The sequence below is a fragment of the Muscardinus avellanarius genome (genome assembly GCF_963383645.1).
Source record: "Muscardinus avellanarius genome assembly, chromosome: 6".
Lineage (NCBI taxonomy): Eukaryota > Metazoa > Chordata > Mammalia > Rodentia > Gliridae > Muscardinus > Muscardinus avellanarius.
Genome location: NC_137791.1, coordinates 93,383,127 through 93,408,296, shown reverse-complemented (window position 1 = coordinate 93,408,296; position 25,170 = coordinate 93,383,127). Strand labels below are relative to the sequence as shown.

Genomic DNA, 25,170 nt, shown 5'->3' with positions numbered 1-25,170 from the left:
TATTTTATTTTATTTTATTTTGGTGGTACTGGGGTTCCTGGAAGCCCTTCTCCCTCCGGGCTATACTCCCAGACCTTTTTTTAATTTATTTGGAAACAGGGTCTCTTAAGCCAGCGAGGCTGACTATGAACCTGCGCTATCCTCCTGTCTCTGCCTCCCAAGCGCGGGGATTACAAGCGTGCACCACCACGCCCGGCTCCTATTTTATTTTTATTTGGGAACAGGGTCTCACTAAATAGCTGAGCCTGGCTTTGAACCTGCGTGATCCTCTTGTCTTAGCTTCCCAAGTACTGGGATTACAAGCGTGCACCACCATGCTTGGCTCTCTCTCTCTCTCTCTCTCTCTCTCTCTCTCTCTCTCTCTCTCTCTCTCTCTCTCTCTCTCTCTCTCTTGATAACTAATGAACCCACATTTATTTACCATGTGTATTTTTTTTATGAATTTGCCTCTTCATCCCAGATACTTGGGAGGTTGAGGCAAGAGGATGACAAGTTTGAGGCCAGTCTAGGCAACTTGGTGAGAAACTGTATCCAAATAATTTTTTTTTTAAAGACTGGGAATGTAGCTCAGTAGTAGAGCACCCTTAGGTAGGAGCCCCAGTACAAGGGGAAAAATTGTGTATTCATGGTTTTATTTTTCTACTGGCCAGTACATTTTTTTTTATTGGATCACATATATGGATATTAATTCTTCATCTGTTATATATGGTGCAAATATTTTCCCAGCATACAATTTGAAGTTCTTGAATTATAATTATATAAAATGCATAGATCACCGGGCACGGTGGCACATGCTTATAATCCCAGTACTTGGGAGGCTGAGACAGGAGGATCCGGGTTCGCAGACAACCTCAGCTACTTAGTGAGACCCTTTGCAACTCAGTGAGACCCTGTTTCAAAATAAAGAATAAAAACTAGGGCTGGGGCATAGCTTGGAGGTATAATGCCCCTGGGATCCAACCTCAGTACTAAATAAATAAATAAATAAATAATAAAATACGTAGATCTAGCCAGGTTTGGTGGTGCATGCCTATATTTCGAGTACTTGGAGTGGCTGAGACTAGAGGATCACAGGTTCAAAGCCAGCCTCCGCAACTTAGTGAGGCTCTCATCAACTTAGTGAGACCCTGTTTAAAAAAAAATAGGGCTGAGGGGGTGTGTGGCCTGAAGGTAGAGCAGCACACAAACACACGTGTGCACACACACACACACACACACACACACAAAATGTATAGATCTTAAAAGCATAATTTAATAAGCTCTTAATAAATGCATGTCTATCCAACAACCATTCCAAACAAGATACAAAATATTTCCACTGTGCCAGAAAGTTTCCTCCAGACTATTTCCAGTCATCTCCCTCTCCACCCCTTGCCTAGAGGCAGCTGCCTTTCAGATTCCTATCGCCACGGAGCAGTTTGGCTGCGCTTGAACTTGATTTAAACGCTCTCCTACAATATATGCTCTTTAGTGTCTGGCTTCTTTTGCTCAATTAACACAGTGTTTTTTAGTATCATGCATACTGCCTAGTGTATGAATAGGGTATTCCTTTTTATGAAGTATTACGCCATTACATAACTACATCATAATTTGTCTTGTTATTCCTTTGATGGACATTTGGGATGCTTCCAGATGGCTATTAAGAATAAAGTTGTTTTGACTATTCATGTACAGACATTTTTGTGAATGTATGTTTTCATTTCTGTTGGGTAAATATGTGTGAGTGGAATTGTTTAGTCGTTGATTTCGCTGTATAAGAAACGATTGAAGTATTTTCCAAAGTGAATGTATCATTCCTATTCTTACCAGTTATCGTTGAGGGGTCCAGGTGCTTCATAGACAAGCCAACATTTGGCATTGTCCAGCTTTAAATTTTTAGCCATCCTAGCCGGGCGTGGTGGCACATGCTTGTAATTCTAGCATTAGGGAGACTGAGACAGGAGGATCGCGGTTCACGGACAGCCTCAGCTACTTAGTGAGGCCCTCTGCAACTCAGTGAGGCCCTGTTTCAAAATAAAGAATAAAAACAGGGCTGGGGGTGTAGCTCAGAGGTAGAATGCCCCTGGGCTCCATTCCCAGTACTGTAAAAAAAAAAAAAATTAGCCATCCTAGTGAGATAATATTATCTTATGATGTCAATCAAAGGGTGAGCATTAGGCATTTGTTGGCATTTGTATCTTCTGTCATTTAGTAGTGGTGGTTGTCTTTTTTTGTGTTGTTTTTAACATTCTTCAGTATTTTCCACAGCACAATCATTTTGTGTTTAAATAAAGAGTTTGTCTAAGTTTGTGCTTATTTTAAAAATTGGGTTGGTAAGCCAGGCGTGATGGCGCCTGCTTGTAATCCCAGCGTTTGGGAGGCTGAGACAGGAGGACCGCAATTCACGGACAGCCTCAGCTAGTGGAGCCCTCTGCAACTCAGTGAGACCCTGTTTCAAAATAAAGAATAAAAACATAGGGCTGGAGGTGTAGCTTGGAGGTAGAATGCCCCTGGGTTCTATCTCCATTACCACACACACACACACACACACACACACACACACACACACACACACACTGGGTTGGAATAAATTAATGTTTGCAAGTTTTATATATTTTGAATGCATGTCCTTTGCCAGGGCTGTGGAATTGCAAATATTTTCTCCCTACCTATGGCTGACCTATTCATTTTGTTAATGGTATCACTAGATTAGAAAAAAAAATGTCTTAAATTCAATGAAGTTGATTTTACTAATCTTTTCTTTTATGGTTAATGTTTTTGGTGTTCTAAGAAATATTTGTTTACTTTAAACTATATTTTTCTCTACAAGCTTTTTTATTTTTCCTTTATGTTTACATGTGTAATCCACATTTTTTCCTTTTTTGCAGTACTGGGAATGGAACCTAGGGGCATTCTACCTCTGAGCTACACTCCTAGCCCTATTATTTATTCTTTATTTTGAAACAAGTTCTCATTAAGTTGCAGAGGGCCTCACTAAGTAGCTGAGGCTGGCTTTGAACTTGTAATCCTCCTGTCTCAGATTCCCAATTACTGTGATTACAAGCGTGTGCCACCATGCCCAGCTTGCATGATCCACTTTGAATTAGGTGTTTTTTTTTGGCATATGTAAAGTAGAAATTGAGACCCCCCCAAGATGTTTATACATTTTTCTACCACAACTTGATGAATTTCATTTTCCTCTTGAATTACTTTGGATCTATTTCTTTTTACTTACTCCCAATTCTGTTCAAATTATTTACTTTTCCATTCTTAACGTTAATACCATTTTGTCTTGATTATTAAAGTTTTAGAGTAAGTCTTGAAATAAGATAATGTAGGCCCTCCAATTTGTTCTCCTTTTTAAATTTATTTTCAGTTATTCTATGTCTTATGCATTTTCACATAAATTTTAGAATCAACTTGTTAGATTCTATAAAAATGCCTCATAGGAATTTGTTAAGATTACATTAAATAATGTAAAACAATTTAAAATTTATATCTTCCTAATAATAAGTTTTCTAATCCATGAACATTTTATTTATTTATTTATTTAGTTCTAGGGATTGAACCCAGAGGCATTCTACCACCAATCTACACCCCTGACCTTATTTTAGTTTTTTATTTTGAAACAGGGTCTCACATGTTGTGAAGGGCCTCACTAAGCTGGAGTTGGCAGTGAACCTGTGACCCTCCTATCTCAGCCTCCCAAGTACTGGGATTACAACTATGTGCGCCACCACGCCCAGCTTGAACATTTTATAATCTCCCTTGTTTCTGTTATCTTCAATTCTCTCAGTTTTTTCTACTATAGTATGGTTGTTTTGTTTGACACAGGATATTGCCCAGGCTGGTCTACAGTTTGGGTGCTCAAGCAATCCTTTTACATCAGCCTCGCAAGTAGCTGGGTCTATAGATGTTTCTTGTGTTATCAGACATGATATTTTTATTTCATGTTCAGATGTTTGCTAATAGTATGTTGACTTTATGACCTTGCTAAATTCATTTATTATTTGTCATAGTCTGTTAATTTTTTGTAGATTCCTTTGGATTTCCTACACATACAATTATATTGTCTGTGAATAATGTTTTTTCCCAATCTGTGTGCCTTTTAATTATTTTTTCTTTCCTCACTGTATTGGTTAAGGAATCTAATTCATTGGATACAGAGTGGTAAGTGTGGAAATTCCTAACTTGCCTTGCCCCTGAACTTAGTAAAGAAATAGTCAAAATTTCATCTTTAAACATGAGTTTAGCCAGGTGTGGTGGTGCATGCTTGTAATCCCAGCATTTGGGAGGCTGAGACAGGAGGACCGCGGGTTCTTGGCCAGCCTCGGCTATTTAGTGAAGCCCTCCACAACTTAGTGGGACCTTGTTTCAAAATAAAGAATAAAAACACAGGGCTGGGTTATAGTTTGGAGGTAGGGTACCTCTGGGTTCCATCCCCAGTACTGCAAAACAAAACAAACAAACATGAATTTAACTATAGGTTTTATAAATGTCCCTTATCAATTGGGCATGTTCTCTTCTATTCTCAATTTTCCAAAGTTTTTTTTTGTTTTGTTTTTGGTAAACCACAAGTTTAAAAAGTGTTGTTCTGGGCGTGGTGTCACACACTTGTGATCCCAGCACTTGGGAGTCTGAGACAGGAGGATCACACAGGTTCGAAGCCAGCCTCCGCTACTTAGTGAGGCTCTCAGCAATTTAGTGAGACCCTGTTTCCAAATAAAGTATAAAATAGGTTTGGGAGTATAGCTCGGGGGGTAGAAAAGCCCCTGGGTTCTATCCTCAGTACCAAAAAAAAAAGTGTTGAATTTTCCCCAATACTTTTTCTAGGTATAGTGAGAGGACCCTATTTTTCCCCTTTTACTATGTTAATGTGAGGACTTTTATACATGGTTTATTACAGTGCTTTTCAAACCAGGAATTTTATAATAATAAAAGATCTAGCTATAAAATTGCTATGTAGTTCATGTGGTGGCATTTACCTGTAGTCCCAGGTACTCAGGAGGGAGGCTAAGGCAGGAAGATTTCAAGTTCAAGGTTGGCCTGAAAAACTTAGTGAGACCCTGTCTCAAGTGGTAGAGCACTTTTCATCATGAAACCCTGAGTTTCTGGTATTGGAAAAAAAAAAGTGTCCTCAAGGCAAGTATTAAAAAGGTTTACAGCCAGATGTGGTGGCGCACGCTTTGTAATCCCAACATTCAGGAGGCTGAGACAGGAGGATCGCAGTTCACAGACAGCCTCAGTTTCTTAGTGATGCCCTTTGCAACTCAGTGAGACCCAATTTTAAAATAAAGAATAAAAAATAAGGCTGAGGGTATAGCTTGGAGGTAGAATGCCCCTGGGTTCCATATCCCCAGTATTGCAAAAAAAAAAAAAATTTACAAAAATGTAAAACATACCAATCTTCTCACTACTGTTTTGTTTTGGGAAATATAGTTATCTGTCATAACTAACCCTAACAATTTATATGAACACATAGTATATTATTATTTATTTATTTTGCAGTGCTGGGGATTGAACCCAGGGCCTTATGCATACTAGGCAAGAGCTCTACCACCAAAGCAGAGCCCTTAACCTTATTGCTGCTTTTTGCTGAAATACCATCCTCATCTTTGAAAGCTCTCAGTCATTTTAGGAATGTAAAGGGACTATCAACTTTTTAAAAATGAGAACCACTGTATTTGATTATAATATAATTTGTAAATTCCAAATGCACTGTTCAGTTATATCGGTCCCTTCTTGTGCAAGCGTCATTTTGCTTAAATGATTATAACTTAAGAGTGTTTTAGAATGGGATAAAGTACGTTTCTCTTCTGATGGCTGGGGCTGTTTCATGGTCTCCCCGCGGCCTTTGACTGTGCCTCTATCTTTCTCATTCATGGCTGAGAGTGTAATTTCCAGCTCTGATCATGCTTCCTGTCTAATGAAAAGGCTCCATGGGATTATCATTGTTAATTTTGGATAAATTGCAATAAAATTAGATGTCAACCACTAAGCCAAGCATGGGAAGGAGGGATGGGGAGGGAACGGGGTGGGGATCGGGTAGGGGCTAACTGGGTGATGTGTGAATGTATGTCTACAAAAGTTTTTTTTTTTTATCCCATTATGATGTGTGAATACAGTGCACCAATAAAAAAATAAATTAAAGAAAAAGAAAAAGAAAAGGCTCCATGGCGCTTTGCTGGTTGTGAGGAATGCCCGCCCACCCTTCTGATAGACTTTCCAGTGCATTTCCGAGCCTGTTCTCCCTGCAAAACCAGAGAACCCCTCCAAGTTGACCTCCAGTGTCTCCAGACTTTCCCTTCCACATTCTTTCCGTCATCTCCCCCACCTTTCCTTCTCCCTTTATGAAAATCTCATCCTTCCTCAAGGGCCAATAGAGCGATTCTTTCTGAAAAGAGAATCTTTTTTGTTTCTCTCACCATTCCTCTGATAGCTCTGATACTAAAAAGAGAAAATGCAGTGTGAAAATGAGAGATGAAATGTTCATCTTCTCTTTTTAGTGTCAAATAATCTTAATTATTTCCCTATAGGTCAATGGCTCTAATTTGAAAATGACACTAAGGAAAGGAACTGTGTTTTGTTATTCTTTATTATGCCTTACATAATAGAACTGATTTAGAAATGTTTGTTTAATGAATTGAATGAATGAATGATCATTTTATTTCCTTTTAAAATGAAGATCTTAATTGAAGGCAATGGTAGTCATATATTTAATTTGCCCAGGGCCTGATAGAAGACAAAGCATTATTCATAGGAAATGCTCAAAATACTTAATGAGTCCTTCATAGTGTTGTACGGACACGTAGGACCTTTGGTTTGAATCTCGGATCTGCCATTTACTGACTTTATAAATGTAAATAGACTACTGAACCTCCAAGGCCTGGGCTTCTCCATTAGTGAGGTAGAAATAAAAATGATACTCCAGGCAAGGAGCAAATTAATACATGTGGAACACTGTCAGCGTTAGTTGTCGTCATCGTCATGATCATCATCACCATCATCATCATCAGTTAAATAACACAAAAGGGAATTTGGAAAACACTTTATGTGTTATTTTTCTACCCACAGTTAAAGTCCTGTTTTATTTCCAGATATTGATTATATTTCCCTTCAAAGTCATATACATGTAATTACTTAAACATATGTAATGTGAATAGGAGGCCATGTAATTTGAACACATTTTCACCATTAAGATAATATGAAATGCCTTGGGGGTCCAGAGGAGGGACACAGTTATGCTTTCTTTCAGTTGGCTTTGGTTTCTTTTTCTCATTTAGTAGAATTAGAGGACAGCCACATACATTCTTCTTGGCCTGGTGATTTGTGATAATGAGAGTCCCAGTTTTTATTTTTAATTTTTAATTTTTTAATTTTATTGGTGCACTATAGTCTCACATCATAATGTGGAACATGCTGACAATGTCATATATTCCAGTACTTGGTGCCCTCCTCCCCGTCCCTTTTTCCCCTCCCTCTGAATACTGAGTTTCCCGGTTAACAATGTTCTATTGACATTTATACACATATTCAAATGTAGCTTTTCCATTAATTAACCTCAGCCTTTTTCTTCCCCTATCCCTCCTTTCTGACTTTGCTGAGGTTTCCATTCCATTATCTGGAGTCCCTCTGGTATCCCTAATACTCCTTAGTTTAAACAAATTAGATAAAACATATGTCCCTTCTCTTTCTGTGCTTGGCTCATCTCACTTAACATACTGTTCTCCAGATCTTTTCATCTTCTTGTGAATGACATGATTTTGTTCTTTATTGCTGAGTAGAATTCTATTGTGTGTATTTCCCATAATTTTGCAATCCATTCATCTGTTGATGGAGACCTAGGTTGGTTCCATATTTTGTCTGTTGTGAATTGTGCTGCTATGAGCATGTGTCTGCATATGTTACTGTGGTTCTCTGATTTCAACCTCTTTGGAAAGATATCCAGGAGTGGTGTAGCCAGATTATATGGTGGATCCATTCCTAGTTTTCTAAGGAATCTCCACACTGATCTCCATAGTGGCTGGACTAGTTTGCACTCCTACCAACAGTGTAAAAGAGTTCCTATTTCCCTACATCCTTGCCAGCATTTGTTGTTATTTGACTATTTTATGCTTGCACTCTAATTGGATTTAGATGGAATCACATGTAGTTTTGATTTGCTTCTCCCTGATGGCTAATGATGCTGAACATTTTTTCATGTATTTATTGGCCGTTTGTGTCTCTTTTTTTGTGAAGTGTCTATTCAATTTAGTTGCCCATTTCCTAATTGGGTTATTTGTTTTGCTGGGATACAGTGTTTTGAGCTCTTTGTATATTCTAGATATTTGCCCTCTATCACAGTGGTGGCTGGTAAAGATCTTCTCCCATTCTGTAGGCTTTCGCTTTAGATTCTTGATGGTTTCCTTTGATGAGGAGAAACTTTTTAGTTTGATGCCACCCCACTTCTTAATTCTTGTTTTAACTTCCTGTACTTTATTTATTTTTTTTAACAATTTTTTTTATTGAACATAAATAGTATACATTTACACTATATTTGGTGCCCTCTCCCCCCCGCCCCCGTTTTCTCCCCCCCCCCCACCAGTGGTTGGCCAGGTTAACCATGTCTTATTCATAATTTTACACATGTTCAGGTGAAGATGCTCCTTAATCAAGATCGGCCTTTCTCCTCTCCTATCTTTCCATTAAAACTTAGCTAGTATTTCCCCTCTAATATCTGGGGTCCTACTGGTATCCTTTGTGTTTTCTAGTTTGGGCATATTAGAGGAAACATGTGTATCTTCTCCTTCTGTGCTTGGCTGATCTCACTTAACATGATGCTTTCCAGGGCTTTCCATCTTCTTGCAAATGATATAATTTTGTTCTTCTTTATGGCTGAATAGAATTCCATTGTGTGTATTTCCCACAGTTTTGCTATCCATTCATCTGTTGATGGTGATCTGGGTTGGATCCATATTTTGGCTATTACAAATTGTGCTGCTATGAACATAGGTATGCATATGTTGCTGTATTTCTCTGAATTCAACCCTTTTGGAAAGATACCCAGGAGTGGTATAGCTGGATCATATGGTGGATCTATTCCCACCTTTCTTAGGAATCTCCACACAGATCTCCATAGTGGCTGAACTAGTTTGCACTCCCACCAACAGTGTAAAAGAGTTCCTCTTTCCCCACCTCCTCGCCAGCATTTGTTGTTGTTTGATTTCTTTATGCTTGCTACTCTGACTGGGGTTAGATGGAATCTCAGTGTAGTTTTGATTTGCATCTCCCTGATGGCCAGTGATGAAGAACATCTTTTCATGTATCTATTAGCCCTTTGTATCTCTTCTTTTGTGAAGTGTCTATTTAGTTCATTTGCCCATTTCTTGATTGGGTTGTTTGTTTTGTTGGTGTAGAGCCTTTTGAGCTCTTTGTATGCTCTGGATATTAGCCCCCTATCAGAATGGTGGCTGGTAAAGATCCTTTCCCATTCTGTAGGCTTCCTCTTTAGGTTATTGATAGTTTCCTTTGATGAGAAGAAACTTTTTAGTTTAATGTTATCCCACTTGTTTATTCTTGCTTTAATTTCCTGAGCTTTGGAGGTTTTGTTGAGAAAGTTACTGCCTGTGCCAATATGTTGTAGTGTTGAACCTATGTTCTCCTCTACTAACTTCACCGTCTCAGGTCTAATTTCTAAGTCTTTGATCCAAACTTCCTGTACTTTAGAGGTCTTGTCGAGGAAGTTACTACCTGTGCCTACATGTTGGAGTGTTGAACTTATGCCCTCCTTTAATAGTTGCTTCCCGGTCTCTGAAATGCTTTCCAGGTCTCTGATCTATCTCCAGTTGATGCTTGTGCATGGTGAGAGGTAAGGATTTAGTTCTGTTTTCTACAAATGGATAGCCAGTTCTCCAGTGCCATTTGTTGAAAAGTCTGTCTTTTTTCTAGCATTTGGTCCCTTTGTCAAAGATCATTGACTCCCAAGTGTGTGGGTTTGTTTCTGTATCTTCTCTTCTGTTCCATTGGTCTGTATGCCTGTTTCTGTGCCAGTTCCATCCTGTTTTAACTACTATTGCTCTGTAGTAGCTTGAAGTCAGGGATTGTGATGCCTCCTGCCTGGTTCTTATTGCTGACAATTGATTTGGCTATTTTGGGTCTTTTCTTTCTCCATATGAAATTCATGACTGATTTTTCTAGCTCTCTGAAGAATGTTGTTGGTATTTTGATAGGAATTGCACTGAATCTGTAGGTCACTTTGGGCAGAATGGCCATTTTGATGATATTTATTCTGCCTATCCATGAGCAAGAGAGATCTTTCCATCTTCCAAGGTCGTCTTCAATTTCTTTCTTTAATATTTTATAGTTTTCATTGTATAGGTCTCATGTCTTTGGTTATGTATTTTATTGGTTTTGAGGTTATTGTGAATGAAATTGTTTTATTTCTTTCTTAGTGGATTCATTGTTGGCATGTAGAAAATCAGTTGATTTCTTTAGGCTGATTTTGTATCCGCCACTTTGCTGATTTGGTTAATCAGCTCCAGTAATCTTTTGGTTGAGTACTTTGGGTCTTCTAGATAGAAGATTATGTTGTCTGCAAAGAAGAATAATTTAATTTTAATTCCTCATTTCCTATTTGAATTACTTTGATATTCTTCTCTTGTCTTATTGCTGGGACAAGAGTCTCGAGGACTATATTGAAAAGGAGTGGTGATAGTGGGCATCTTTGTCTTGTTCCTGCTTTTAGGTGGAATTCTTACAGTAGTTTCCCATTCAATATGATGTTGGCTTTGGGTTTATTGTATATTGCCTTAATGATGTTGAGATACATTTCTATTCCAATTTTCTGAAAAAAAAATTTTTTTTGCGGGTCTGGTGATGAAACACGGGGTCATTCAACCTTTGAGCTACCCCCCTTACCCTGATATTTATTCTTTATTTTGAAACAGGGTCTCACTAAGTTGCAGAGGGCCTCACTAAGTAGCTGAGGCTGTTCGCAAACCCCGATCCTCCAGTCTCAGCCTCCCGAATGCTGGGATTACAAGCGTGCGCCACCATGCCCAGCTCTGCAGTGTTTTTAACATGAGTAGGTGTTGGATTTTGTCAAATGCTTTTTCAGCATCTATTAATATGATCATGTGGTTTTTGTTCTCAGTTCTATTTATGTAGTGAATAACATGTATTGATTTGTGTATGTTGAACCAGCCTTGCTTTTCAGGGTTGAAACCAACTTGGTTGTGGTATACCATTTTCTTGATGTGGTTTTGAATGCATATAGCTGGTATTTTGTTTAGAATTTTTGCATCTATGTTCATCAAATATATTGGTCTGTAGTTTTCTTTTCTTGAGGTAGCTTTATTTGGTTTGGGTACTAATGTGATACTGGTCTTGTAGAAGGAGTTTGGAAGAATTTTATCACTTTCAATTTCCTGGAACAAATTGTGAAGTATTGGGATTAGTTCTTCTCTGAAAGTTTTGTAGAATTCAGCTGGAAACCCATCTGCGCCTGGGCTTTTCTTTGATGGCAGAATTTTTATTGCTATTTCTATTTCTTTGCTTGCTATTGCTATGTCCTCTTAGTTAAATTTAGGTAAGGTATACATGCTTATAAATTATCGATTTCTTCCATGTTTTCCAGTCTATTGGAGTATACATTTTCAAAATAGTTTCTGATAATCCTTTTAATTTCCCCATTGTCTGTGGTGATGTCTCCTTTTTCATTTCTGATTTTAATGATTTGAATTGATTTTCTTTTGGTTAGGTTGGCCAGGGGTTTGTTAATCTTATTAATCTTTTCAAAGAACCACCTTTTTGTTTTGTTGATCCTTTATATTTTTTATTTTCTATATCATTTATTTCTGCTCTGATTTTAATTAGTTCCTGCATTCTTCTGGCTTTGGGATCAGACTGTTGCTGTTTTTCTAGGTCCTTGAGATGTGTCATTAGGTTATTTACTTGACAACTCTCTGTTCTTCTTATGTGAGCACTCAATGCTATAAACTTTCCTCTTAACACCACCTACAAAGTGTCCCATAGATTTTGGTTTGTTGTGTCTCTATTTTCATTTAATTCCAGGAATTTCTTTATTTTTTCCCTTATTTATGATCTTACCCACTCCTCATTCAATATTGTATCATTCAATATCCATGTATTTAAAAAGTTTCTTTTGGTCTTCCTGTTGTTGATTTCTACTTTCATTTAATTGTGATCTGAAAAGATGCAGGAAATTATATTACATCTTTTAAATTTGGTGTTGCTTGCTTTGTGACCCAGGATGTAATCCATTTTGGAGAATGTTCCATGGGCTGCTGAGAAGAATGTGTATTCTACTATTCCTGGTTGAAATATTCTGTATATGTCTATTAGGTCCATTTGGTTTATAGTTTTCTTTAGTTCTGAAGATTCATTCTTTCTTTCTTTCTTTCTTTCTTTCTTTCTTTCTTTCTTTCTTTCTTTCTTTCTTTCTTTCTTTCTTTCTTTTGTGGTACTGGGGTTCCTGGAAACCTTTCTACCTCCGAGCTACACTTCCAGACCTATTTTTTTATATTTTTATTTGGAAACAGGGTCTCTTAAGCCAGCAAGGCTGGCTTCGAACCTGCGTGATCCTCCTGTCTCCACCTCCCAAGCACGGGGATTACAAGTGTGCACCACCACGCCCAGCAGTTCTGAAGACTCTTTACTCATCTTTTGCCTTGAAGATCAATATAGTGGCATGAGTGGTATGTTGAAGTCTCCCAATATTTATTCTATTTGGTTCTGTTTGAGATCTGATGTAATCCCTGAAGGGATTGTTTTACAAATGTGGGTGCACCCACATTTGGGGCATAAACACTATCATTATATTTTCTTGATGAATTGTTTATTTTAATACAAGGAAGTGCCTTGCTTGGTCTTTTATGATGTGTTTTAGCTTAAAGTCTGTTTTGGATATCAGTGTTGCTTCCCCTGCTCATTTTTGGTCTCCATTAGCATGATATATTTTTTTCCATTCTTTTACTTTTTTTTTTTTTTTGGTGGTACTGGGGGTGGAACCCAGGGGCTTTTCTACCCCTGGGCTATACTCCCAGACCTATTTTATACTTTATATGGAAACAGGGTCTCACTAAGTTGCTGAGAGCCTCACTCAGTAGCTGAGGCTGGCTTCAAATCCATGTGATCCTCCTGTCTCAGCCTCCCAAGTGCTGGGATTACAAGCCTGCGCCACCACACCTGGCCATTCTTTCACTTTTAGACTATGAGTATCTTTGGTTGTAAGATAAGTTTCTTGCAAGCAGCATATATTTGGATTATGTTTTTTAATCCACATTGCCAGTCTATGTCTTTTCATTGCTGAGTTAAGTCCTTTGACATTCAGCTTTATTATTGAGATATGATTTTTGTTTCTTGTCATTTTGTGTCCTATATTCTGTTTGATAATGTTATTTCTTCTTTGCTTAATTGCCCCACTGATGAAATTCATCTTTTCTCTGATTTTGAAATTTGCCTTTTTTCTTCCTTATGATTTATTTCTTTAAGTACTTTCTCTAGTGCTGGCTTAGTATTCATAAATTTTTTGGGATTCTGCTTATCTTGAAACACTTTTATTTCTACATCAATTTTGAATAATAACTTTACTGGATATAGCAGTTTTGGTTGGAAGCTATTTTCTTCTAAGGTATGGATGACATTGTACCAGTCTCTTCTGGCATTCATGATTTGGGTTGTAAAGTCTGGAGTGATTTTTATTGTTTTGCCCTTGAATGTCACCCATTCTTTTGTTCTTACAGCTTTTAAGATTCTTTCCTTAGCCTCTATGTTGGTCATTTTTATTATTATGTGGCATAGTAAATCCTTCTTTGATCCTGTCTTAATGGTGTTCTGTATGTCTCTTGTACATGGATGTGCAAGTCTATTTCCATGTTTGGAAAATTCTCTGAAATTATTTCTCTGAAGAGATTACAGATACCCTTGGTCTGTGCCTCTGTTCCTTCTTCAATGCCTTTTATCTATAAGTTAGGACATTTCATATTGTCCCATATTTGTTGGATGTTCAGGTTCTGTTATTGTAATGTCTTCTATATATTGTTGACTGTGCTTTCAATTCTGAATGAACTGTCTTCTAACAGTGATATTCTGTTTTTCATTTTATCGAATCTTCCAAAATTTCTTTCTATTGCTGTCTTCATTTCATTTATTGACTCTTTCGTTTTATTCCAGGCTTCTTTCTGATTCTTTCTTAACAGCTCAATTTCCTCTTTCATTTCCTATATACTTACTGTGAGGCCTTTCATTTTATTGATGATCAGGATTCAGAATTCTTCTTCTTGCATTTCTTATAGGTCAGTATTCATGATTTCTCTTATTTCCTCACTGTTCCTCATTCTTGTATTTTCAGAATTCTTGGGTTTGTTTTTCTGTTGTCTTGGCATCTTTTTGTTTGTTTGTTTGTATTTATTTATTTATTTATTTATTTATTTATTTATTTATTTATTGTGTGTGGTACTAGAGGTGGAACCTAGGGGTTTTTCTACCTCTGGGCTATACTCCCAGACCTATTTTATATTTTACTTGGAAACAGGATTTCACTAAGTTGCTGAGAGCCTCACTCAGTAGCTGAGGCTTGCCTTGAACCTGTGTGATCCTCCTGTCTCAGCCTCCCAAGCACTGGAATTACAAGCGTACGCCACCACACCTGGCATCTTTTTGTTTTTATATGTGAGTCTTTGGGTAACCTGTCTGATCCAATCTTAGCAGTAGGGATTTAGGGGTATCAGCAGGTTTATACATGGGTAAGTAGTGTTTTTTTCAATGGTGAGGGTTAGGTGAGGGGGAATAGTTGGGGTGGTGGGTATAGGAATAAGGTAAAGTACAGGATGTGATTAAGTTGAGTATGACTTTAAGTATAATAAAGTAGTGTCTGGTTGAGAATGAGAACTGGTGATATAGTAGGATTATTATAGTTATTATAGAGTATTTAGGCATGGAGATATAAAATAGGTTGAGTATAAAACAAGGAGATATAGTAAGGGAAAAATTTTGACAGAAGAGAATAGATAGGATAGAGGAAGGAAGCTTGTGAAAGGGATGTGGGAGGAAGCAAACAAACATGCATATAATAACAAAACAAGCAACAAAAACTAACAATTTTAAGAATAAATCAAAGACAAAAAAACCAACCAAGGGGAAAAAAAAAGAAAAAAAAGAACAGTACTGTTAATTTACATATACAGGGCCTGTTTAATGTCTGTTCGCTGTAGTAGATTCTGGAGTATGTTCCAATGTCTCTTTTGCTCCATAACCTATTGTCAGCTTTTGGAACCACTTCATGAGTTCTCACACCCTTCTCTCGCTTTTGACTCCTTTGTGCTCAGGGGTCAGGGCAGCAGGTGTCACTGTAAATGAGTTTCATGTAGTTGCAGGGTTTTGCATTTTATGGCTGTGGCTCTGTGCTTTCCAGACCTAGGCTCTGCACTCTCTGGCCCTGGACTCCACGTTCTCTGCCCGGGGCTCTAAGATCTCCAGCCCTGTGCTCTGCACTTTCAGGCCCTCAGATCTGCACTTTTAGGCCCTTGACTCAGCTCCTTCTGGGCCTGGGTCTGCACCTTCCTACCCATACTGGCGGAGGGCATCCAGTGTAATCTCAGAGTGACCCCCTGTGACTCTGTGCCAGTGCTGTGCCCTGGGCACAATGAGCTTTTCCTGTGACTGTAGGTTATAACCTGACCACCTCAGGGGTGGGCTGCCAGATCTTAGCTCTCTGGGGTCCCTGTGGCTGCTCTGGGCGGTCAACCACTGAGGAACATGGTTAACTGACTGTTTTGTGGGCCAGGTCTCTGGAGGGCACGGAGCTCTGTTACAGGTGCTGACTTCTGGTGATCGCATGGGCTTTGGATCTTTTTCTTTATCCCTGAAGTGTGGTGCTGATCGCATAAGATGTTGGAGCTCTGCCACCATTCTCTGCACTTCAAGTCCTCGGTTTACTTGCCAGAATTTCTTGGTGCTGTGGAGTTGGCAGTCGCAGTTCAGGCCCATGGCCCGAGATGGTGCCGGCTGCCACACCAGGCCAGTCACGTGCTTGGGCTCTTTGCTGTGGCTCTCTCAATCTAAGTATTGGATAACCTTTCACCATGGTTTCCTCTTTTGTGTTTTCATTCTTAAATATCTTTGCTGCTTTGTTTTTATTGTCAAGGATGTGCCTTCTTAGTAGTTGAGTTTTGTTTGTTATAGCTACTGAGATGTGCTGTGTCCCACTGTCACCATTTTCTTCTCTCGAGTCCCAGTTTTTAAAGGGCAAAAATAATTAAGAGAACAGCAGAGTCTACCCCTTCAAGTGTTCTCATGTGATAAAGCTGAGCCTTTTCTCTTTGCTCTTTATCAGCACACAAGTCAACATTACCATTTATTTCTGAGCCAATGTGTAACATTGTTTGCTATTTCTTCCACATCTGTGGTTTAACAGTTAAGTTCTTGAAAAGCTGGCTTGGGATCTATATAATCTAGTTTGAGCATGATGAAAGTTGACCCTTCCACCTGCAATCAGGGGTCACTGTGAGGTTCCCCTCTTTGCTGTTGGGTTGCTGATGAGTCTGGTTCAGAAGTCAGACAATTCTTTGTATTCTTGAACCTCCAGGATCTGGAGGTTTCATTATTTGATACTTAAAAGTACTGTTTTATTTTCTCCCCTAGGTTGAAACCAGGATTTCAATGTCTACACTGGGTGCTATTGCAACCCCAAGAATTATAGATCTTGCCCATCCGAGGATCAAGCTGGAGGGTCTGTGCTATGAAAGACAAAGAAGTGAAGTGCCCATCCGTCCTGTAAGCCACCAGTGCCTTACCACCCTTCAGCACGCCCCCCCCCCTCTCTCCCACACACACACACACAAGGTGCCATTTTGCCTCTACAGCCATGACCCAAAATCACTGGCAAAGAGAATCGTGACAGAGTGGTCTGAGGCAGGAAGACCCAGCTACTGTATAAGGAGAAAGGCAGAGGAGTTGAGGGCAAAGAACATGGGCTCAGGACTCAGCAGGATCTGGGTTCAAGTACTCGCTTGCCACCGCTGGCTTTACTATGATGTTAGGACTACCTTCCCCAGTCTTACTCAAGAGTATTTAAATGTGTACTGTGTGCCAGGCACTGTTCCTGGGTAACAAAATGGAGCTTCGTGGTAACAAGGGAGACAAGCAAGGAGTCAGTAAAAAGATACTGTCAGACAGTCATAAGTGCACTGAAGAAAATAAAAAAGGAAAAGAGTGGCCATGGCGGGAGTGGGGGAGAAGCTACCTTTCTCTTGGCACTCAGTGAATGCCTTTCTAGGGCAAGAAATTGTGAGCCGATACTGAATAATGAGGAGTCAGTTAAGATCTGGGAAGGGGTTGGTAGGGGAAGGGGAAGCTCAGAGGTACAAGACCCCTGGGTCTGATCCTGGTACCAAGAAACAAAAATAAAACAAAAAGACCTAGAGAATATTCCAGGAAAGGGAAGAGCACCTGGCAAAGACCTCAGTTTGGCTGAGTGTGAAGTTGGGTGGGGGAGGTACACAGGGGAATCCTGGAGACAATAGTTCCTGCTTGAAGGTCTGTAGTGACAGTGGTAACAGGTGAAGGCGTGGCACGCTGTATGGAACCTGGCACTCTGATGCTTTCTCCTTTCTCCAGTAACTGCAGTGCCAACTTGGTGCCCTCTCCCAGTTGGGTTTTCAATAAATACCTAATAGTCACATTGCCTAAGGAGGTAGGACCAGAATCACCCTCTCTCTAGGCCCCCCAGGGATTAATATGGGATACTATTAGGAAAGAAAACTATTCTGGGAACCCAAAACCCACAGGAGAGGATCTTGGGTTTGTAGGGAAATTACTTTGTTTTTTGATGTGTGAAATGGAAATTTTAGGCATTTTTCCTTTATTGCTAGGATTTTTTCTGACATTTTCAAAAAATATTTTAAAAAAAGAAAGGGATACTGCTGCAGAAAATCATACTCTGAGAGCCCAAAACAAATCTGTACCAGGAAAACAGAACACTTTGGGCTACTGGCTGGTATTATTTGCCCAGCTGAATTGTTTTGAATGAGCACTTTAAATAGAGATAATAGTGTCCCAGGGCAGCGAGTTTCCCTCAGTTCTTGTGTCCTCCCCAAAAGATTTCATTTGGGGGGGTACAAGTAGGGTGACCATAGTGGATTTTATTGGGTGGTCACAAAGCTGGCTGGTTTGTGAGCTGAAAGAGAAAAAGGAACAAGTCAGTTGCATTGTGAGATTTTATACTGTCCAGAAATCCCACCCCTTCTCATGCATAGTAATGTGAGGCAGTTCCAGCTTAGTACAGCTAAGCTAAATTCTCCATGTTGGAATTTTCCACTGGTGTCTAGAGCTACAGTGCAATGACTAGGAAGGAGAGCAGTCTCCATATCTCTTTTCAGGAAGGCTCCTCCTTGACCCATTTATTTCCCTGCTAAGTACCTAACAGTAGCAGCTATGTGTTACCCTTATTTTACTGAAAAAGGCAAACTGGCAGAATTTTTTTTTTAAAGACCAAAAGGGTGATAGGAGATTGACATATTTTATTCAGCACCAATTATGTGCCAGAGACCATTCTAGCTATTGGCAAACAAGTACTTCCTCTCAAGCTGCTTAATGGGAAAAAGCGGGTAATAAACAAAGATAAACCAGTTAGCTGGGCGTGGTGGCGCATGCCTGTAATGCCACCTTGTGAGCCTGAGACAGGAGGATGGCGGCTTTGACGTCAGCCTCAACAACTTAAGGAGACCCTGTTTCAAAAAAGAAAAGAAGCCTGGCATGGTGGCGCACGCTTGTAATCCCCGCGCTTGGGAGGCTGATACAGGAGGATCACATAGGTTCGAAGCCAGCCTCAGCTACTTAGTGAGGCTCTCAGCAACTTAATGAAACCCTGTTTCCAAATAAAATATAAAATAGGTCTGGGAGTATAGCCTGGAGGTAGAAAAAGCCCCTGGGGTCCACCCCCAGTACCACCAAAAAAAAAAAAAAAAAAAAAAAAAAAAGAATGGAGGTTGAAGGGTATAGCTTAAAGATACAATACCCCTGGGTTTAACCCCCAGAAAACAAAACAAAACAAAATAAGCTACTTCCGCTGTGAATAAGAGCCATGAAGAAGAGCAATGGGTACTGAGGAGGCGGTTCATTAGGAAGGTGATTTATTTTTGCTGGTCAGGAAGGTTCCTTGAGGACTTGGTGTTTGAGTCAAGACTTGAACAAGGAATAGGCAACCAAGCCCATACTGAGGGGGAGGGTTTCCAAGCAGAATGAGCAGGCACAAAGGTCCTGAGGCAGAAGGAGCTGGGCCAGGGGTGCCTTGTGTGGCTGGGTCAGAGCGATCGAGGGCGTGTGTGTGGGGAGATGAGGTCAGAGGAGTGGCATAGCACCTGGCCCGGCATAGCCTCTGGTATTGTTAGCAAAATCTGAGTTTTCCTGCCTGCTATTGTTAGCAAAATAGGCAGCCACAAGACAGGTTCAGAACCTAGGGTGACACAATAAGACTTGGGCTTTAGAAAGTCCTTGCCGTGTGGAGTTATCATGAGGAGGCGGGAGTGGGGCAGGTAAATCACTTAGAACACGGATCTCATGGAGACACGGCCGAGGAAGGCTGGACTGTACAGGGCTGGGCTGGTAGTGGGGAGACCAGGCAGGGTTTTGTCGCGGTGATCCAGGAGGGAAAGGGTGGTAGCTGCAGACACAGGGAGATGTGGTGAGCTCTGGGATCTGTTTCTGTGCTTCTGTTTCTGCTACAGGTAGCCCTTGCAGCCAAGCTCGCCACCCCTAGCTCCCGAATAGTAGCTCTAGCGAAGTTCAAGCCTATTCACCCGGATTACCTACCTCCCCGTGATGCCAGATGGCCGGTGTCTCATGCTGCCATCCACTCTAAAGTATCTCACAGAGTCCAGGAGCTAGCTAATCCAAGTACAAGGTATGTCGATTCAAGGCTGAAGGGGGACAGGATGGTTAGGACTCGGGGGAGGGAGAACGCTGACCTACTCGGGTCTATGAAAAAAAGTTGTAGACATTTAAAAAAATCATATTATTACTTTTATTATGACAACTATATGGTCTTCTTACCATAAATATTAGGCTGCTCTTAAGGGTCAGTGGACTAAGTACTGAAACTTCGATCTAGGAGTCAGCACTACAAAATTGTCTATCTAACAAGTATTATTAAGTGAAACAAGTTGCAGAATAGAGAAAAGTATATCATAATCTGTCTAAGAAGAATATACATCTGCATATTGCTCGCATATGCCTCTAATGTCTCAGAAGAATAATCAGAAAACTAGGGACAGTGGAGCCTTTGGGAGGCTGGAGGCTGGGAGAGGAAGAAGTCTTACTTTTTCACTCTTGTATTTGTCACTGTCTTTGGATGATGGACATCGATGACACATCGTGGGCGCTTGGGAGACATGGTTCCGTTTCTGCTCATCTTAGTTCAGGCTGATTTCTTTTCCTCCTCTTTCAGGGGTCCTATGCATATTGTCTATTACGATCCCGATGTCTTTAAAGTCAAGCCGGCGGCTTTGAAGGCATACTGTTCTCCGAGGATCAAGGAGTTGGCAGAACCGCTTACTCGCTAAAGACAGAAAGCCGCCTCAGTCAGAAGCTAACTAGTGCTGTATCTGCAACAATTATTAGATGAGTTACTTCCCTACCCTGGTATAGTCCATTCCTAGCCCCCCAAGCCACCTCCCAAATAGGATCCCTCTCAGTCACACCACTTGTGAGCATCGTAGCAATCGCTGCTGAAGCTCGCGAGGGCCTCTTCACCAGGGCGTGGGGCTTTAGCGTGCAATAAAGGAGCAACTGAGCGCCCACCTCACTGTCCTCGCCGCCTCTTCGCGGGCATCGTGGCTGCTTCGCAATGCCAAGACACTTTTTCTTTTTCTTTTTTTCTGTACTGAGGATAGAACCCTCTGAGCAACACCCTCAAAGCTATTTTTTATTCTTTCTTTTGAAACAGGGTCTCACTGAGTTGCACAGGGCCTCACTAAGTAGCTGAGGCTGTCTTTGCATCGCGATCCTGATCCTCCTGTCTCAGCCTCCAGAATGCTGGGATTACAAGCATGTGCCACCATGCCCAGCTAACACTTTTTCTTAGAGGGCTTTTGCTTTTCCTTTTCTGGCAAGTTCTGTGTTCTCAGTAGCCGGTCCTGCCTCAGTTACTACTCTAGTGAGTACTGAGAATTGAGATCATCCTTTGTATTACTTTCCCAGACTCCTCTCATTACCTAGAAACCCCCACTAAACCGAGAAGCCTTTCTGAACAAATTGCAGTGCATAATCTGTAGCTGACATTTAGGGAACAGGTTACTTTTCCATCACTGGCCACCGATCTCTCATGCTCAGAGTGGCTTAGTAAGAATGACAGAAAAAGCAAGACAATGCTTTTAATGGCAGGTGTGAGAAATTCTCCATCAAATCATATCTGCCCAGAGTTTTCATTTTATTTATTTCATTCTCTCCATGTATCCTTACTTTATAAATCAAACTTAATATTATGGGCATATCTAGATATGCATGGAAAGGAATTTCTTTGAAAACTTATTTTGCTGATCAATGAGCTCTACCTTTCAGGTGTTTGTGTAATAGAGAGGCAATGCTACATAGTAGATTTTGGGAGGGGAAGATGGGGAAGGCATTCAGGGAATCAAACTCAGGTTCATTCTACCTCTGAGCTATACCCCCAGCCTTTTTTATTGTTCATTTTGCAACAGGGTCTTGCTAAGTTGCTGAGGCTAGCCTCAAACCTTCACTCCTTAGGCTGTTTCAGTCTCCCAAATCCTGGGATTACAGCATGCCCAGCTACATAGTAATTTTGTACTTGAGTTTTGGGATAGACAGACCTGGGTTTGTATCTCCCACGGGCTGGACACCAGGCATGGGATCCTAAATAAGTTTCCTACTCCCTGTACCTTGGTTTATGTATAAAGTGGGTCCTGCTTCATTGTTGTAAATATTAGATGAGAAACTGTATATAATAAAGCATGACTATGAATAAAAATTGTTACTTAAAAAGCTATGTTTTCCTTCTGGGAGAGGGGAGTGACATGACTCTAAGTGTGAAAAACATGACTTGCTCTTTCCAGTCAATGAATGTTAATTGTCTTTGCTTTGTCTGGCACTGGACACAGCCAAACTCAAGGTCATTTTAGCCTGGTAGAGGGATGGATTGAATCTAATCATTCACAGATAAATGTAGAATTAGGACAGTAGCAAGTGCTATGAAATATTACGAAATAACAGAATATAGAACTTGAATTCCTTAGGAAGGAGAGGAAAAGTTCTCTCTCTCTCTCTCTCTCTCTCTCTCTCTCTCTCTCTCTCTCTCTCTCTCGTACTGGAGATGGAACCCAGGGGATTTCTACCTCTGGGTTACACTCCCAGACCTATTTTATATTTTATTTGGGAACAGAGTCTCACTAAGTTGCTGAGAGCCTCACTAAGTAGCTGAGGCTGGCTTCAAACCTGTACTATCCTCCTGTATCAGCCTCCCAAACTCTGGGATTACAAGCGTGCGCCACCATGCCTGGCTGGGAAAGCTTCTTTAATGGAGAGACAGTGGGACTAGATTTGAAAAATGAGTAGGACTCACCAAAGGAAAAGGAAGGCATTCTGCATAATGGGAAAACCTATGTTTCATGGATGTTTGTGATTTGGGGGTTTTTATGGTGGGGAGGAAGTGTTCCGTGGACCCTGTTGGGCATTCAGAACTATTACAGTGAGAGATATAACCATGGGTTCTTTTTCTGAGCTAGGTATAGAAAACTCTAGGCTGAACCCTGTAAGCTTAAGCCACTTTATTATTACAAAGATGGAAAGATAGAATATAGATTAAAGTAAGCACTATGCCATGAAGGGTGACATTGAAAAGAAGCCATCAAAGTCTTTCAGATACAGAGTATCTTTATAACCAGTCTTCTGACCCGACTAGATCCACCCTTTCTCTGGGGCAGGTCTTTTGATGTGGGGATTCTTTTCTGTAGACCTGCCCTGTCTCTGGCACAGACCCCACGCCTTTTGTTACACTCCAAAATGTGTTAGCTGATCTCTTGGATCAACTGGGATCTTGGATAGTCTGGGATCTCTTGGAGGCTCATGGCATTCCCCCCCATCCTTGAAGAAGTTTGCTTCTCTTAGAAATGTAGAAGGCTTTAGGCGTTTGGGCTTCCTCTATTCTCTTGCTAATCGCCCTGGGCGCCTGGGTACTCTGCAGCCCTTTTCCTGAAGCTTCTAGCTTTCTAATACCAAAGTTATTATTTTTTTCCCCCACATACATTTTGAAACCATTTCTCAATACTGGCACATTCATACATTTTAAAGCCATTTCCCAATACTGGTCTGGGGGCCACCCTGCATCCATTCCTCTCCTCTTGGTAAGAACCTCCTACTTCCTTTTGGGAGATTACTCTGTCCTCATCATTTAAAGATTTTTTTTTTCCTGTACGGGGATGGAACCCAAGGGCATTGTACCTCCGAGCTACACCTCCAGCCCTATTTTTTAGTCTTTTTAGTTGTGTGTGTGTGTGTGTGTGTGTGTGTGTGTGTGTGTGTGTGGTACTGGGGATGGAACCAGGGGCTTTCTACCCCCAGGCTTCGTTCACAGACCTACTTTATATTTTATTTGGAAATAGGGTCTCACTAAGTTGCTGAGAGCCTCACTAAGCAGCTGAGGTTGGTTTTGAACCTGTGCGATCCTCCTGTCTCAGCCTCCCAAGTGCTGGGATTACAAACATGCGCCACCACGCCCAGCTTCATTTAAAGATTTATGGGATTTTTTTATTCAAGGTGTCTAGCCATGGGATGGGTATGTGACCAAAGCCATGCAGGTGCATTGAACTGTCCTCCAGGACTTTGGATCTAGCTGGAGCTGACATTTCCAACTATAAATGTCCTGATGAGACTTGCTCCTGTATCTCTGGAGCGTTCCTGCCTCCCATGCCAGTCCTTTGGCTCTTCATTTGACTCAGGAGCTTCCCATAGCCTTCCAATAAAACCCTTTGTAGTACACGGGAGAATGCACTAGGGACCAAAGAAGGCCAACGGGGCACACAGAGGAAGAAGAAAGCAACGTTGTGATGCCAGAGGAGGCTGCTGGGAGCAAGAGGCAAGTTAAATATAGAGATGAAATAATTAGCATTGCCTTCTGAAAAGATTACTCTGACAAATAAATGGGGGGGGGGATAGGCAGACCAAGTTAGGAGACTGTTTAGTAGATCAGATGAAAGAGTGGTGGCACCATGATGGAGATGAAACGAAATGACAGATTCAGGGAGGTGGGTTTATAGGGCTGGGTGACGGGCTGGCTCCGGGGAGGGAGCGAGGGAAGTACCGAGATAACTTCAGGGTTTCTAGTTTGTGAAGCAGATTGGTTGAAATGTTTGTGTCCCTTTAAAATTCAAGGTGAGCCGGGCGTGGTGGCGCCTGTTTGTAATCCTTGCTCTTGGGAGGCTGAGACAGGAGGATCGCACAGGTTTGAAGCCAGCCTCAGCTACTTAGTGAGGCTCTCAGCTACTTAGTGAGACCCTATTTCCAAATAAAATATAAAATAGGTCTGGGAGTATAGCCCGGAGGTAGAAAGCCTCTGGGTTCTACCCACAGTACCAACAACAACAAAAAAAAATTCAAGGTGAACTTAAACCCCGGTGCAATAGTATGAAGAGCTGGGGCTATTTAGGAAGTGATTGGGTCCCTTTAAGGGAGCCTGAGGGAGCCAGCTTCTCCCCTTTTCTCTTCTCCTGCATGAAGATACAACAAGCAGGAGCCATCTTGGAAGCAGAGGACAGGTCTTCACCAGGCTGTGAGCCTACCCGTGCCTTGAACTTGTGCTTGCCAGCCTCCAGAACTGGGGCAAAAAAAAATTCTATTAAGGCCGGGCATGATGGTGCACGCTTGTAATCCCAGCACTCGGGAGGCTGAGACAGGAGGATCGCACAGGTTCGAAGCCAGCCTCAGCTACTTAGTGAGGCTCTCAGCAACTTAGTGAGACCCTGTTTCCAAATAAAGTATAAAATAGGACTGGGAGTATAGCCCAGAGGAAGAAAAGCCCCCAAATTCCACCCCCAGTGCCACACACACAAAAATAAATAAAATTCTATTGTTCGCAAATTACTCAGTCTGTGGCATTTTGTTATAGTAGCTTGAATGCACTGAGATGGCCAGACCATGGAGGACCATGGAACTCTGCTTCATAGCTTCTGGGATGCAAGAGCT

At 40.9% G+C, this 25,170-nt stretch overlaps 1 protein-coding gene across 1 annotated transcript in view; it reads left to right on the top strand.

Annotated features, from left to right (window-relative positions):
* The window catches only part of SPMAP2L (sperm microtubule associated protein 2 like), a gene marked incomplete at both ends in the record, with an annotated part of 60,778 nt that extends 40,241 nt beyond the window's left edge, over positions 1-20,537 (top strand). Inside the window, 3 exons of the mRNA XM_080697242.1 lie at positions 16,621-16,752; positions 19,704-19,879; positions 20,423-20,537. Coding sequence (XP_080553368.1) covers positions 16,621-16,752; positions 19,704-19,879; positions 20,423-20,537 — 423 coding nt within the window. The remainder of the gene's footprint in view (positions 1-16,620; positions 16,753-19,703; positions 19,880-20,422) is intronic.
* Between the last annotated feature and the right edge of the window lie 4,633 nt (positions 20,538-25,170).